General features: G+C 44.0%; 1 protein-coding gene across 4 annotated transcripts in view; it reads right to left on the bottom strand.

Annotated features, from left to right (window-relative positions):
* The window catches only part of MTHFD1 (methylenetetrahydrofolate dehydrogenase, cyclohydrolase and formyltetrahydrofolate synthetase 1), a 64173-nt gene that overhangs the window by 26894 nt on the left and 19728 nt on the right, over positions 1 to 17551 (bottom strand). For all 4 annotated transcript variants that reach the window (XR_011258304.1, XM_069596771.1, XM_069596770.1 and 1 more), the window contains exons 3-8: positions 9495 to 9554; positions 9013 to 9066; positions 7993 to 8129; positions 7771 to 7871; positions 5713 to 5849; positions 4717 to 4828 (exon numbers count right to left, since the gene is read on the bottom strand). Coding sequence is in view for 3 of the 4 variants with exons in the window: in XM_069596771.1 (XP_069452872.1) it covers positions 4717 to 4828; positions 5713 to 5849; positions 7771 to 7871; positions 7993 to 8129; positions 9013 to 9066; positions 9495 to 9554 (601 nt within the window). In the remaining variant the exon portion in view is untranslated. The remainder of the gene's footprint in view (positions 1 to 4716; positions 4829 to 5712; positions 5850 to 7770; positions 7872 to 7992; positions 8130 to 9012; positions 9067 to 9494; positions 9555 to 17551) is intronic.

Here is a 17551-nt window from a genome sequence, read left to right as displayed (position 1 = left end):
CTTACTCTACCTGCAAAATTCCCCAAGATGCTTAAGTGGTTTTTCAGAACCAGGAGAATCCTTTTGTCATCTGTCAGGTGGCAAATAAGATACCAACTGTTTTGTATTCTTACAGCCAACCACCCAGTATATAATGAGCACCTTTTAAAATGTTAATTTGCCAAGGCCTTCAAAGGAATTTTTTGGGTGCACAAAGCTCCAACTATATCACAGCTGCTAGATACGGTTTCTACAGCAACTGTCAGCATTTGGTAAGCTCCAGGCATGAGCTGGAGGAACAATTCAACATCCAACTCCAAAGACGAGCAGCTACTTAAATGTATGCAGAAAGCAAAGAATATAATTACACTCCCCTTAAAAGGATACAAGAACAACTACGAATCTCAGCAGCAAAGAATAGCTATTCAAGAGAACAAAAATCCCATGATGCATCACTGCTCACACACGAAGCACATCCTACACTTGGCTTCAGAGCACTTCTGGGAGGGGCTGGGGACAGGGCTAGACCTTGAGGCTCTAAGGCTTCCAGGCAGGACCTGGTAGGATCTTAGCCATTTCATCTTTTTGAACAGAACACCAGAAATAAGAAAGAAAGCCTTGCTGCTGCTGCTAGGTTGCTTCAGTCATGTCCGACTCTGTGCGACCCCAAAGACAGCAGCCCACCAGGCTCCCCCGTCCCTGGGATTCTCCAGGCAAGAATATTGGAGTGGGTTGCCATTTCCTTCTCCAATGCATGAAAGTGAAAAGTGAAAGTGAAGTCACTCAGTCATGTCCAACTCCTAGCGACCCCATGGACTGCAGCCCACCAGGCTCCTCCATCCATGGGATTTTCCAGGCAAGAGTACTGGAGTGAGGTGCCATTGCTTAGGTTCAGCCAAAAACCCAGAATTAAGTGATCTCGGCTCTAGGATCAACTCTTACACGAACCTCGAGTCCTCAGCCCCTATGGGCTCCTGACTCATGAAAAGTCTGAAGGGGCAAAAAAGGATGAACACTACCTATTTCAGAGGCTTGTGAAGACTCAAGAAATTGTGTTTCTTGAAACTGAAAAAAAAAAAAATTCTCCAAACGTAAGGGTTTCTCTTCCCATTCTAGATGTGGCGGTTGGTTTAGTCGCTAAGTCATGTACGACTCTTGTGACCCCCATGGTCTGTAGCCCACCAGGCTCCTCTGTCCATGGGATTCTCCAGGCAATACTGGAGTGGGTTGCCATTTCCTTCCCCACCCATTCTAGATACATATTTTCTATACATACTCTAAGGAGGCAGGGGACAGAAATCCTTGCGATGGTTTCAGGTTTCTAGATTATAAGGCAACAAGTTATGGCAACAGGAGAACATTTCCTACCATAACCACAAAGGTTGTTTCAAGATGCCAAGGAAATACAATTCAGGGCTGCCTTTTGTATAGGTTTCAACTTTCTAACACCGAAGTCAGCTAAAAATACCCCTACACCTCCTTCTATCTATGAATGTTAGTCCTTTTCTTCCTGTGTTTCTCCATACATACAGGAAATGTATCAATGACTGAACAACTTAATGCTGAACTGGGTGAGCTCAGCTCTGCTCCTTCTTCAAATACTATCAGGGCTGGCTTGAGTGCCTCTGCTATATGTATGGGCTTCCCTAGCGGCTCAGATGGTAAAGAATTTGCCTGCAATGCAGGACACCAGGGTTTTACCCTGGGTCGAGAAGATGGACAGGGTTTCATGGAGGTTGTAACGTGGTCAGTGGAAGCTAAGCCGATCTAAGTGTACGGCTTCAGTAACCAACACACATTTTGGTTACTTATCCCAGCCCCTGAATTTCTGTTTCATCGGGAACTATTAGCACAAAACTACTTAAGATCAGCTGAGGGAATTCCCTGGAGGTCCGGTGGTTAGTACTCTTGTGATTCCCCTGTAGGGGCACAGGTTCAGTCCCTGGTTAGGGAACTAAGATCCCACAAGCCTGACAGAATGGAAAAAAAAGACCCAGCTGAACCTTAAGTCCTTCGTGTGTAATTTGGGGATCCTAGTAACAAGGTTCAGCATAGAACCACTACACTAAATAGACTGAGACTGGATGGGGGGGCAGTGAGGAATCTGTTCCCACTTTTATAACCCTGCCAAATAAAGCACTATTAATCCAGCCCTTCTAAAACGGTCTTTAGTAAGCCAAGCAGAAAGAACACTTTCACATGTTTCTCTGGCCAACACTTTCTTCTCTACACTTGAATCTTAAAAAAAAATATTCCGTAAAAAAACAACAACGCAACAACAAAAAAACACATACCTTAATTCATCCTGAATTTGGAAAATGATTTAAGACATTATCCCTGAATGGACAATGCAAATGATTTAAATAATCAAAATATGAGCTAAGAAGTGGCCTAGCTGTGGAACATGGTGCTTTAAGAATGAACATTTGCAAATGTGGTCACTTTTCCACTGACCACATTACACCCTCCAGGAAACCCTGTCCATCTTCTCGACCCAGGGGTAGAACCCTGGTGTCCTGCATTGCAGGCAGATTCTTTACCATCTGAGCTGCTAGGGAAGCCCATACATATATCAGTCTTTAGGTCCCCCTGCTCATCCATGGATTGGTAACAGCAATCCTGCCCTCCTTGGGGAACAGTAACATCCAGACTTGTTGATGCTTATTCACCTAAATGCCCAGGACCACAAAAAAGTACAGGTGACCCGGAGAAAAGATACTGCTTTGACTATTCATATTTCACCTTCTATGTGAGGAATAAATGTGAACAGGAGGTAAGTTTCATGTGTAAGTCAGCATTTCATGCCAAACTGTGAGACTCAAGAACCCTACCCAGGTTTTCTTCTTTCATCATCTCTCAAATTCAGTCCAAAACAGAAAAAAGCCAACAGCAGAACTATGTTAGAGAAAACGCAAGGTTTTAAATACAATGAGCCTGAATGTCACATTGCAAGTACTGGAAGTGAGGAGTTATAGGAGAGCAATTTCTTTATCACTCGTCAGATAATTACACTACAAGACAATGAGTGATCAATTGTGAGCTACTGTCTTAAAATCATGGTACCGAGAGTGGGAGGGAGGTTAAAAATGGAAGGCTTGACAGTGACTAATGTTCCTGGCAGCTTAGTGTCAATACTTCAAACTTGAGCTGGGAAGGGAGAAGAAAAGAATATTCTTGCTCTAACCCTCTTCAACAATCCAACAGATGAGGGCCTGCTGTCAGCAAGCCCAAGCTGGACATGACACCGCAGAGACCACTGCCCCGAGGCACCCAGGGGCAGACGAGTGGAGAAAAAGTAAGAGACACATACGATGAGAGAAACACCAAGTTCTGTGGGACGGGAGGGAGAAGAAAAGCACTTTCAAAGGAGAGATCCTCTTTTGATGAAGGGAAATAAGACAAGGTTTGGAAGGAAGAATGGACATTTCAGACAGAGAAGGGGTGGGCAGGAAGTTGCTGAAAATGAAGATGACAGATGAGTTTTATTTGACTGTGTAGCCCAAGACCTGGGGTGGTGCCTGCCCAATGCACAGAAATGATCGCTTGATTAAAAATTGTTCCTTTTTTAAACTCACAAAGCATGTACACAAGTATCACTAAACTGTCCTTTCAGCTTTTATGTTTGAAAACTTCATCAGAGAACAGCCTGTCCCACTAAAGACGCAGAGGAGCTACAAAGGAAAACAGGTATGTGTGGGGGTGGGGGGCGGGCGGGGGACATGGTCCACTTTACAACAGTTAAGACAGGTATTCACAAAGTGCATGTGAGAAAAAAGGCCGCAGAGGTGGCTGAAACTAGCATGGGGCTGAGGAGTCTGACAGGTGACCTGGGAGATAGAGGCTCACAAGTCCACATCAAGCCCCCAAAACCTGGCAAGAGCACGCAGATGGACCTGAGTGGGAGGCAGCTGGCGGTAGGGAAGCCAGGGAGATATTCATGGCAGCGCATCCGGTGGAGAGGGGGACGCTCAGTGGTGACACTGAAACCATAGAAGGGGAAAAAAAATTCATAATTTAAAAATGGGTCCATACGTGGAATGATTGGGAGGGAAACTGAAAGGATTCAGGCCTGCGGGAAGGAAGAATGGTGATAATATTACTAACCAAACAGGGCCATGGGGAGTAATTTAGGGATGAGGATTCAAGGACAGTTACAGACATGACTATAAAGTTAGCGTTATCCTTGGTCTAGAAAAGGTGCAGGTCAAACACCTCTGCAAAGCCCTAACTGGAGGTCTCTTGGCACTATGTATCCCTCTCCTGGAGTACTTTCAGAGCAGTTTGTAAAGATCACACTACACTTTAACTGTCCTTTGCTAAAATCCACTCAAGGTGAGGCTTCTCTGGTGGCTCCAGTCTATAGAGAATCCATCTGCAATGCAGGAGACCCAGGTTTGATCCCTGGGTCAACAAGATTGCCTGGAGAAAGAAATGGCAACCACTCCACTATTCTTGCCTGGGAAATCCTATGGACAAAGGAGCCTGGTGGGCTAGTCCATGGGGTCGCAGGAGTTAGACGTGACTTAATGACTAAACACCACCCCACCTCTAGGTCATCTTGGGACTGCACGGCACAGTGGCTAAAATCACAGCTTCTTCCTGCCAAGGGGCAACTATGCCATCTACTAACTTCAGGCACCCAAGGGCAGGCTAATCGCTCTGAACCTTAACACTTCAAGCCTCAAACGGGACAAAAGGTTCTTGCTTAGGCTTCACCTTCCTCCCCGCAACACTCACCTGTGACGTAATTGATTCCACAGTCAATGACTATCGCCCCAGGTTTGATCCACTCCCCTTTCACCATTTCAGGTTGACCAATTGCAACCACCAGGATGTCACCTTTACTTATCTAGGAAAAGATGGTTCTGACTTCAGAAACTTAACAGTGACACATTAAAAAAAAACGTAGACGCGGAAAGGACACCCCTAAGTTTTACACGACTTTCTTCGTCATCTGCTATTTTATGCAGGCCGCAAAGTCTCTGACAGCTCTTTGTATACTGTGCTCATTCCTACACATGTCAAAACCTCCCCTTTCACTAGATATTTTACTGAATGGGGAACCTGATGAGAACCTGCAAGGTAAGGAGGCATATAGGCTTAGAGCCACAGGCCTGAAACAACATCCCTGAATTCCATGCCTCTTCCCCAGGATGTGGGAACTACCACCTTCCACAGAGCATTGCTTGGGGAGGATTAAAGAGATGCAGGGCCTCTCCTGGTCTCTCCCCACGTTTACGAGACTGCACTGTCAATGGGATGTGTCTGTATGAGAATTTCTGAGCCCAGGTGTCAAGAACAAGCTGTGACTGAGGTCACAAGACCACTGTCCACATCCTCCTCTAGACACCTCCACCTCTGAGGCCACCCAGTCACATATCCGGGATCTGGCAGCCAGCGGTCAGTCTCAGTTCCTATCCTGCTAACCGCTATCTACTGTGGGATGGACTGGTGGAGAAAAATAGTCAGAACAAAATCTGTATAAATTTGGGCAAGTTTTAAACTTGAATTTGTTTCTTCATCTTGTAAAATAGACAAGAATCATAGAATTGTTAGAGGGGTTAAATGAGATAATGAGGTAAAGTACACGACAATTTTTGGCACTGAAATGTTAGCTACTCCCATTACGCAAGGACCCCCACCACACATGGGAACATGCATGCAAATGTGAGCACGTGTGCGTGCACACACACACACATACACAGCCCTTGTACTCCACTCTGGATCCCTTACCTCCTCGTTCAGATTGGCAGTCTTGGAGTGGCAGGTGGTCACTGTGGCATGGTTCCATAGAAGCAAGTCATGCATTGGGGCACCAACGATTTTACTGCGCCCGACCACCACAGCATGCCTTCCGGCAATTTGCACCCCTGAAAGACAAGCCAGCGAGCATCAGAGAACTGGGGAAGCTGCCCTCCTTTGCAAGCCACCTAAATGGGAAAATTCAGAATAAGTGCCCAAAAACAAGTTCTGAGCATCAAAAACAAATCTTCCTAAAACCATCCCTTCTTTGTCAACTCAGGGTTTCAGCTACAAAATTGGGGCTTGTCCATGTGGCCTTCTTGCAAGTGGGTTTTTGAGCAGGGCCTAAGCCAAGATTCATTTACTGAGTCATAGCAGAGTGGGAAGAAAACCTACACTCAAAGCAGAAAGAAACCCTGACATGCTTAACAGCCATATGGAAGCAGAGAGCAGATTACATTACCTGGGAAAAAGTTATAAGAAATAGGGTGCATGTTAATGGAGTGGAGGAGAGAAGTGAGGGAAATTAGATTATATCAGTAATTCTTTAGTTCCTCATCCAAATTTCTCTTTTGGCTTAGGGCCTGGGCCACAGGGTTATTTGCAGAGAAGTGATAAAGGGGAACCTAACTGTAATATAAAGCTTTCTTTTGTTTACTGAGCCCCCAGTCTTCTGGCACTGTTCCAACATCCCTCAGGACCAACATACTCTCCGCAGTAGAGATGATGTGGGTGAGGACCCAAGTGTGGACAAATGACTGTATTTCATCCCCTGGCCAACAAGAGCTGCCCCATCACTCTTAGGCACAAGGATGGAACAGGCTGGAGCTGCTCCAGGAGACCAAGTAGAGCTGAGAAGGAGCTGCCACGCAAAGGGGACCAGAGATGAGGTCTCTGCTGAGTCCCTACACCCAGTCCCACTGAAGCCAACTCAAGGCAGTTTGTGTTCAAATTATGCTTCTTGTGTAACATTAACTCTATCCAAAAATAGGGAAGTTTCTATATAATGCTAACATCATGAACATCTAGAAGAAAAGCCCTCAAATTGTGAAGTGTTTATAAGGTACCTTTCTATACTTTTTAGGGTTCAGCAAAGGACTTGAAACTGTGCTAGGGCAAATGGTTGCTTCAATATCAACAAGAGGGAATATCCCTGGTGATCCAGTGGCTAAGACTCCTCACTCCCATGCATGGGGATCTGGGTTTGATCCCTTGGTCAGGGAACTAGATCCTACATGTGAAAACTAAAGATCCTATAGGTTGCAACTAAGACCTAGCACAGCTTAAATAAATAAAAATTAATTAATTAAAATCAACAAGAGAAGGTGGAAGCCCTACAGCTGCTGCAGCCTAAGGGACTGATTTCCATTGAGTTGTAATACACTGTAGGCTAAACAAGCAACAGAGGATAAATTTAGTTGTAGGACTGATCAGCAATAGCTGTCCCAAGGGTTATACCTTGACCTTTCCTTGCCAGCCACAGAAAATTTTTACTTACGTTAGCCAACACTTTCCACTTGAAATTTCTGATCCACTTCCTCTAAAAAGGGCACACTTCCTTGTAAAAAAAATAACCTTTGCTAAAGAGTATTCATGATGAAATTAAAATGCCAACATGCTGACTAGGTAATGGGGGGTTGGTTACTCAAGGGATCCATTTGCTAGAACTACAATGGCTTGGTAGCCCATTTTGGGGCGGGGACTTTTCACCCTACAGACAATATGAATTTGTATTACCAAAATCAGTTATTTTTCCACACAAAAATAATCTGCTTTGAACTCAAATAACTCTTGAGTTCAAATCTTGGCTCTGCTGCCTCTTGGACGAACTCCTCGATCACTCTGAGAATGTCTTCTCAGCTGTTAAACAGTAAGAGCACCTACTTCATAGGGCTGTTGAGAACATTGAGAATTTAGGTCAAGAAGCCCCTAGCATACAGGTCCTTGTGCCAATCAAGCCCGCTTCTTTAGGGCCCACAGCGTATCGCCCCTAAACCTCCAAAGGTATAGACCACGTTCCCCCAAAGGGTGCTTTCTTTCTGTTTTTACCTGTCTCCTTGATGAGTTCCAAGCATCCTTTGGGTGTACAAGGGATGAAACAGTTACTAAGGTCCCCTCTAGCAAGTTTTCCAGCACTGATGCTATTCAGTCTAAAACAAGGAAAGTGATAGGTATTTTTACTCTTTAGAAACAAAATGACATGTTCCTCAAATAGGAATATACTTTAATCGCAATCAAGCAACGTGGTGCAGAAAGCCAAGCCATACTCACCCGTCCACATCTTTTTCGGGGGCAATAGCATTGACCAGTGTTTCAGTGTTAATGGGATTCTCTGAATCTAAAGGCAGCTGCACTATGAACCCATGCACAGTGAGGTCTTCGTTCAATGATGTGATGCACTTTAACACCTAAAAATCACACCACATACCAGTTTATATACCATGGAGAAATCAAGAGGGTAGAGAAACACTTCACAAGTCAAAAGCCAGGTGACCTCATCCCTGCTCCCCTCCACACACCGAGAGTTTAACTGTAGTTCTCTTGCCTTGCATTCTAGATCAACTCCACCTTAACATAGAATGTCATCTTCAGGTGTCTGGTAAGAAACCCATCAAATAAAAGAGCTAAGAACTTTAATAATCTATTGCTACACAGTAAAATTCATGTTATCATCCTCTAAACCAAGACTTTTGTGATGACAGAAATGCTCTATAATCTGTACCTTAAAACAGTGGCTTCTGAAGTACTTGAAATGTGGCTAGTTCAACTGAGGAGTGGGAGTTCAAATTTTATTTCATTTTAGTTAAATGAGCACATGGGGTTAGTGGCTCCCCTGCTGGACTGTGTGGATGTAGAAAATATCCATGACCTCAGAAAGTCCTTTTTCCCTCCTGTCACGTCACAGCCAATCCCCCACCTACCAGCAACCACAGTTGCAACTTGACTCACCCAAGATTTGTTCTGCCTATTCTTGAACAGCATGTAAATGAAATATATGTTTTCAATTTTAAAGTACACAAAACGACAGGCCAGTGATCCGTTTTTAATGAACGTCGCAAGTGATTTAGAAGCAAAATACGGGCAATCACACTGCAAGTACCCAACATTCACAGCTGGCACTGCCCCATTTACTGATTTTCAAAGATTTTCTGGAGGCTGAGTCTGCAGAGAAAGAATTATCTGGAGGTCTCTTGTGTGCTGACTGTATCAGCCCCTAAAGTTCTCTGAAACTAAAACCAGTGAGAAAAGCACTTCAGCTGCCCTCTTAACAGCTGACTCCAAACTGCTCACCTCAGATTCCGTGGCCGTTGGGGGTAACTTAATGTGCGTGGCTTTGATCCCGATCTGCAAGAATGAGCATTTAAAACGGGTACATGGCAAAAGGACTTGAGACATGGGCCTGTTTCCTCTGCAGATGTGACTAAACCAAAGCAAGAGAGGCAGGCATCATTCCACCCTCACATGTCCCGAAGAATGAGTCTCCTGCTTTGAGCCCCCCACTCCTTCCCTTGTTAACTGTCGCCACCGAACAGGCACATTCATGTTCTCTACGCCTGCTCTTTAGAATCAGATCACTGATTCTAAACACTGCAGGGCCAACTACAGGCCGAAGCTCTGTTACCCATTTCTAACTTGCAAAATAAGTAAACCGAAGTCTGCTGCGGGTGATGAAAGTTTTTGTGGGAGGAGTGCAAGGGGTGACAGACAGGACTCAGAGAAGGGGAGGGGTGGGAGCTGAGGTGGGGCGTTGGCACCATTTTTCTGGGCTTTACCTCCTCAGCAGCCTTCAACTTCACATTTATATAAAGATTAGAGTCATCTCTGTTGCCGACCTGGAATAACAAAGACATGCAAATCGGATGATTAGGGAAAGGCAAACTGTAAGGCAGGGCTTCTAAAATTTCAGTTTTGATAAAAGCAATGTTTAATTATGAGACTCCTGCTCCCAAGAAGTTTTACAGGAGAATAAGGAGGATGGCGGGACAGCATGGAGACACGAACACAGCAGGCATTACCAAACGGAGCAAAGCACGCCTGACCCCCACAGAAAAGACACTTTAGCATCCGCTCTGGGAACTAAGTGAGGGAGCAGTGGCCTGCCTAAACCACGGGGAACCGCTGCTTGCCAGCAAGTGTATGAGCCAGAGCAACAGGGCAGGGGGGCGGAGAACTGGCAACATGCATGAACGCATGGTAGCTCTGATAAGACATCTGTGCCCTCTCCCCACCTCTGGGGGCAGGGCAAAGCTCTCAGGCTCAGCCACAGAGAAGAGGAATCAATGAGGGTGAACTATTCCCAGTTCACCCACAACACTTGCCTATGCCAGGCAAAAGGCAGTCTGCTGCCCTCAACACAGAGAGGAAAGAGTACCCAGAAGCCAACTTCTCTGACCCACCATGCTAGGTTTCAACATGGTCCCTGTTTCTTTAATCATGGATATACATAGGTTTTCACTGTAATCACTTACCTAAAAAATTTCCTTTACAAATATCTCCCCATGTATCAGTGCTGACATTTGCTCTTTTCAATGATGAAATGTCCTCTCGGGGTGATTTATCACAATAAGTTTGGTTTCTCCCCAAACTGCAGAGGGAAAAACTGTAGGTCCCTTGACACCAGAGACAGTGATGTGTGGCTGCTTTACACAGGACAACTCTGGAGAAAGCAGCTGGCCCTAGGAACAGAGTAGCTCCAGGCTTAGTCACCTGATGCTGTTCCTGGAGGCTCTCCCTAGGTTCACGGAACACAGGTTCATGGAACATGGCCTCACTCTTAGCTGCAGGTGTCTTTCTAGAGAAGTCTCGGTTTTGCCAGAGCTAAGCTGAATTTCAAGATAGCCAGAGGAGTCCAGTGAAGGGTACTTGGTTTTCTGCACCTAAATGCATTAGCTGCTTACTGGGAGGATTTCCCTAGGATTTTAGGGAAATTTAGGGATTTTAAGCTCATCTTTCCTGTCCTTTTCACATGTATGACCTTTGCCCCTATCATCCAACCTTCATTGATTTGGTTACCAGATTTAATACCTTCCAGGTTTTTAGATCAAATAAGAAAGGGAGGAGTATTTTGTTTTTCCTTATATTGTAAACAAAGAATGTCTCCTGCCATTCCAGTTCCGTAAGGATCATGTCAGTAGCCACCACAGTCACTGACCTGCAAGTCCACCCTGAAAGGAATGCAGGTTGCTGTATTCCATGTTTTGGATATGTGGGCCCCTGAGACAGTTCAAATGTGTATCTTTAGGAAGAATGTCAATGACCCCAGATTCATGCATCTTCTCACACACAGAAAAGCACTAAAATCACTGAGATATCTGATCCTGGTGCCTGCAGTTAGCCTTTCACTGAGATCCTGACTGCCTGTATCCCCAGTCCACACTCACTGATGCATACCGGCTCCTCTCCCGACCTCTTTGGGACAGTTTCTCTGAGCAACTGGAGAGACTACTGCTGTCTCCTGGGGTCCAGCCCTCAGTTAGACACTGAGCAAACAACTCACAGCTCTTAGGTTGTATGTTTTTTAAGCAGACCATATTCATAACTACAATTAGTTATTTTGACTTAACTCTGAGATTAAATGGTTTTTATCACTCCCTGCTGTTTTTTTGAAAATGAATTACAACTGTTCTATATTTTATCTTCATCTCTGATGTAGCTGAGATACAACGGTAAGTCACTTTTCCTGGAAAGGTGTGGGCAATTCTCCTGAGTCCGTGTGTACCTGAAAATATCTCTCTGCCATCTTTGCACTCGAAGGACAAATTTGGCCAAGTTTGGAATCACGACATTTTCCTTCAAGGTTGCTGTCTTTGGCATTTAGTATCACAAAAGTCTGAAGTCTTTTTGTTGTTGCTGTTTCTGTCTGGATGTTTCCGAAGGAATTTTTCTAAAACTCCAAAATGACCACTCGTTTTTTAAAAATGCTTAAGAGTTATGAGCATACATCAATCCTAAGGCAAAGGAAAACACCTCTTAGGATCCAGCTGAAACACTCAGTATAAGCATCTAATAGGGAAAATGGTTACACAATCATTCTCAAACTGGATGCAAAAGGAATGTTTAGTTGAAGAACAGTAGATTTCTTGACTGACAGTCAAGTGGGTGGATGGCAGACTGGTTTCCCAGAACGAATCTTAATCCCATTATAGTTTATACAAAAAAAAAAAATCACTTAAGCATTTTATCAGAAATACCAATTTCTTCTTTGAAGGAGGTCAATTACATCATCCAAAAAAGGTCCTATTGAGACAGAAGGGAAGGGGGCAGGGCACAACAGTTAAAAGAACGACACAACCGTTAAAGAGCAGGATACCACAAAAATCAGTTAGAATCCATTAGGTACAGGATGGCAGTAGAGCCATCTACTTCCAGTAGAGCCTGATTATATGCTCTCTGTAATACATTAGCAAGCTAAATGACACATCACAGGCACCATGACAGTTCCCAGGGTGACCATAAAAGGCCAAAACGTGGGCAGTGGCCCAGTTCCTGGAAATCCCTGCCACTTCTCCAAAGTAACTGGAATACAATCTTCCTACTTCCTAGCCTAGGAAATTACTCAGCCCTGAGCGCTGAACAATCGATGCTTCGAACTGTGGTGTTGGGGAAGATTCTTGAAAGTCCCTTGGACAGTAAGGAGATCAAACCAGTCAATTCTAAACAAAATCAACCTTGAATATTCATTGGAAGGACTGATGCTGAAGTTGAAGCTCTGATGAAGAGTTGACTAACTGGAAAAGACCCTGATGGTGGGAAAGATTGAAGGCAGGAGGAGAAGGGGATGACAGAGGATGAGATGGATGGATGGCATTAACGACTCAATGGACATGAGTTTGAGCAAACACCAGGAGATGGTGAAGGACAGGGAAGCCTGGCGTGCTGCAGTCCATGGGGCTGCAAAGAGTCAGACACAACTGAGTGACTGAACAAATCAAATCAAATCATAACAACTACAACAACAGCACATGAACTGAGAACTTCCAGATGTACAGCTGGATTTTAAAAAGGCAGAGGAACCAGAGATCAAATACCTGCTGGGTCATGGAAATAGCAAGAGAATTCCAGAAAAACATCTGCTTCTGCTTCATTGACTATGCTAAAGCCTTTGATTGTGTGGATCACAACAAACTGCTGAAAATTCTTAAAGAGATGGGAATACCAAGCCATCCTACCTGCCTCCTGAGAAACCTGTATGCAGGTCAAGAAACAACAGTAGAACCAGACATGGAACAATGGATTGGTTCAAAATTGGGAAAGGAATACATCAAGGCTGTATATTGTCACCCTGCTTATTTGACTTATATGCAGAGTATATCATGCAAAATGCAAGGCTGGATGAGCATAAGCTGGGATCAAGACTGCTGGGAGAAATATCAATAATCTCAAATATCAGATGACACCACCCTAGTGGCAGAAAGCAAAGAGAAACTAAAGAGCCTCTTGATGAAGGTGAAAGATGAGACTGAAAAAAGCTGACTTAGAACTCAACATTCAAAAAATGAAGATCACAGCATCCAGTCCCATCATTTCATGGCAAATGAATGAGGAAAAAATGGAAACAGTGACAGACTTTATTTTCTTGGGCTGCAAAATCACTGAGGATGGTGACTGGAGCCATGAAATTAAAAGACCCTTGCTCCTTGGAAGAAAAGCTTTGACAAACCAAGACAGCATATTAAAAAGCAGAGACATCACTTTGCCAACAAAGGCCAACATGCTAACAAACACAGTCAAAGTTGCGGTTTTTCCAGTAGTCATATACCACTGTGAGAGCTGGACAATAAAAAACGCTGAGCACCGAAGAATTGGTGCCTTCCAACTGCGGTGTTGGAGAAGATTCTTGAGAGAGTCTCCTGGACACCAAGGAGATCAAACCTGTCAATTCTAAAGGAAATCAACCCTGAACATTCACTGGAAGGACAGATGCTGAAGCTGAAGATCCAATACTTTGGCCACCTGATGTGAAGAGCTGACTCACTGGAAAAGACCCTTTTGCTGCGAAAGACTGAAGGCAGGAGGAGACGGGGACAACAGAGGATGAGATGGTTGGATGGCATCACTGAGTCAATGGACTTGAGTTTGAGCAAGCTGCAGGAGATGGTTAAGGACAGGGAAGCCTGGCCTGCTGCAGTCCATGGGGTCACAAAGAATCAGACATGACTCAGCGACTGAACAAGACAAAATGGTCTTCCGATTCCTGTTTTACAACATAAAATATCCTGGGAATTCATTAGTTTTTCTTCAGCTCCAGGGAAAAGATTTTATAGCAAGACTTGGGTTGACAGCAACAGAGTGTGTGACTTTCTTCAGATTGGTTGGTGGTAAAGAAACAGGGAAGTGCTCTAGGAGTCTTGTGCTCAGCTTGAAGTTACCATCCTTCACTTGTGTGGGGGCCTTAGTTGTGAAGAATAACTCAAAGCTACTTTCATGTATATTCCCTGAGAAGGAACCAGGACCCTGCCCCAAGGCTGTGCTCTACTATTGTTTCCAGACAGCCCCTCTCCTGTGTTTCTACATCCCCTCCCTTCCCTGATAAGCAACTGTGTGAATCCGCCCTATGCGAGGCTGAATGGAGCCTATTTCTTACAAACGAGGAATGGGGGACACAGGAAGGATTTGTACCACATGGGACCCCACAGGTTCCTGCTTGGTTTCATTACTGTGTCTACAAGAAGACAGCTCCCATCCTGTAGGTGGGGATAAGATAAAAATGAGGACAACCAGAAATAGATACAAATCACTTGAACTATAGAGACATTACATAAACAGTACTGTCATTCTTTTTGCATAGGATGGGCAGTGTGTGTGGCTGGATTGATTGTGATCAGATTTGCGTTTTGACAAGGGTGGCATCTGCGGGTAAAAGGACAGACTGGAAGCATCCAGATCAGAAGTTTGTAAGCATGTGACTAGTGCCCTAGTGGGGTGGGAGCAGAAGAAATTAAGAGGACGGAAAATGGACTTCCCTGGTGATACAGTGGATAAGAACCCACCTGCTGATAGAGGGGACATGGGCGTGATCTTTGGTCCAGAAAGATTCCACATGCTATGGAGTGACCAAAGCCTGTACACCACAACTACTGAGCCTGTGTGCAGCAACTAATGAGCCTGTGTCCCCTAGAGCCTGTGATCTGCAACAAGAGACATTACTGCAATGAGAAGCCTGTGCACTGCAACGAGAGAAAGACCAGGCACAACAACAGAGACCCAGCACAACCAGTAATAGTAATAATCGTAATGATAGTAAATTTAAAAAAATGATTTTTAAAATAAATAAATATACAAAAGGAGGGAAGAGCTCTCAAGAGCTTATGATGTGGAGAGCAGAGAGGACAAGACACAGCTCAGGTTTCTGGTCTGAGTATGTGGGGAAATGGTGGTGCCAGTCACCAGGATGGAAAAAAAAAAACACAAGAGGTCTGAGGTGGCACAGATGTGATTACAACATAATCTGTGAGCATTGCATCATAGAATGATATTGCTTCTGGTGCTAAAGTGCAAGATTAAAATATTCAACCACTGTTTTATTGGCAAGAGCATAGGAGACAAGTTACAGAACGGCATTTATGTAACAAAAACACTTTGCAATCAATAAGTTTAAAATAGGAGCTTGGAAGCCAATTTTAAAAACAGGAAAAAAAAAACACCTTCGCTACTGCTACAAAAAAGGGCTTTACAGAGACAGATTTCTTGTCTACGACATTTACTCTTCATGCAACAAATAATTCACAAGAATAAGCCAAGAAATAACTGGTCCCACATATGTACCAAGTGTACACCCACAACATATACCTTTGATTCTTAGCAATTTGTAAAAATAAAAAAGGAAAATCCACCAAAGCACAGAACAGACCAGGCAGAACGACAGGCCTTCGGTGCTTTTCTTCTCAACTAAGGCCTTTCAGATAATGTATAGCAATGGAGCGGGGGCGGTATTATTCACTCTGAAATTCTTGGAGAACATGGAACAGAACTTAGCAAGAAATTAAACGATATATATGGAGACACACATACAGAGAGAAATGAGACCTGAGGGACCAGGTGTTTCTGAACGGAATTTCAAATGCAAGCTATCAGTTTCTTGTTGTCCCAGTAAACCCTTTAGACATTCATTTGTACATCTGTCCACATGACATGTATTTATGAAATATCTTCTGCCTTTTTATTGAAGGCCTCTTACTGGATGAACCTGGAGCTCTTGGAAGAAATCTTGGCTAGGAAGTATTCTCCCAAGCAGCCATGGGCCTGGGGGCTCACTTACAGAAAGAATAAAGTAGAAAAGAAGTCTGAGGGCTGAGCATTGGCATTTAAATGGTCAAGGTAACAGGAACACCAAGCAAAAAGATTAGAGAAGGGAGTGATGTCCAGGAAGCCAGGAGTCTGGAACTCAGAAGAAATCCAGGTTTACAAGTTCCTGACCTACAGCTGATATCTGGGGGTCAGATGAAATTGTGCAGGGCAATGGTTCCCAAAGTGTGGATCATACACTCTTGGGGAACCCCAACACCCTTTTAGAAGGCCTGCTAGTGCCATCATAATACTATGTCATTTGCCATTTTCACTGTATTGACATGTGTATCGAGGCTGCAAAAGTTATGGCGGGTAAGACTGCTGATGACTTAGTGAGAATCAAGACAATGGCACCAAACTGTACTAGTCATAAGGATATCCTTCATTGTCACACACGCTCAGTAAAAAAAAAGAAAAAAAGAAAAGAACATACACACCAATTTCACTTAGAAGTGCTCTTGATGCAGTAACAATTATTTTTATTAAACCTCAATCCTTGAGTACATGTCTTTTCAATATTCTGCATAAAGAATGGGGAAGCAATCATAAAGCACTTTGGCCATAAACAGAAGTGGCTGTCACTAGGAAAAGTACTTGTGCTTTCTTGCCTTGCAAGCAGAACTGGCCAGTTTTTTAATGAAACACCAAATTTACTCGAAAGAACAACTGACAATGATTACTTGGGCTTGAACATTTGGCAAATATTTTCTCAAAATTGGATAAAGCGAGCCTGCTACTGCAAGGAAAGTACCTAATGACAAAATTGGAGCTTTCAAGCAAAAATTGGTATTTATGTACTCCTGTGAGCTTGACAACTTCCCAACACTTGCAGGCTTTTCTGATGAGCTTGTTGGTGACAGTAATGATTATGATTTTTTAAAAATCATGTAATAAAATGTATTAACATTTGGGAGATCTGTATAATTCAGTGAACCATTATTTTTCAGATGAGGAACAAAGAACATAACAAAACCACACACAGGTAAATATCCATTCAAACTGTAACATAAAACAAGATTTCGACTTAACAAAATACGAAGATTCACTGATAACAGTTTCAGATTTCACACTGCAACTGCCTTTTTGAAACTTCACTTCAGTCAGTTCAGTTCAGTCGCTCAGTCGTGTCCGACTCTGCGACCCCATGAATCACAGCACGCCAGGCCTCCCTGTCCATCACCAGCTCCCGGAGCTCACTCAGACTCATGTCCATTGAGTCCGTGATGCCATCCAGCCATCTCATTCTGGGTCGTCCCCTTCTCCTCCTGCCCCCCACCTCTCCCAGCATCAGAGTCTTTTCCAATGAGTCAACCCTTCTCATGAGGTGGCCAAAGTACTGGAGCTTCAGCTTTAGCATCATTCCTTTCAAAGAAATCTCAGGGTGTTGGAGAAGTTCAAACGCATCAATTCTTCGGGGCTCAGCCTTCTTCACAGTCCAGCTCTCACATCCATACATGACCACAGGAAAAACCATACCCTTGACTAGACGGACCTTAGTCGGCAAAGTAATGTCCCTGCTTTTGAATATGCTAAGTTGGTCATA

Source organism: Ovis canadensis, chromosome 7, assembly GCF_042477335.2.
Source record: "Ovis canadensis isolate MfBH-ARS-UI-01 breed Bighorn chromosome 7, ARS-UI_OviCan_v2, whole genome shotgun sequence".
Lineage (NCBI taxonomy): Eukaryota > Metazoa > Chordata > Mammalia > Artiodactyla > Bovidae > Ovis > Ovis canadensis.
Note: the sequence above shows the minus strand (reverse complement) of the source record. Positions and strands in the feature narration are given on the sequence as shown.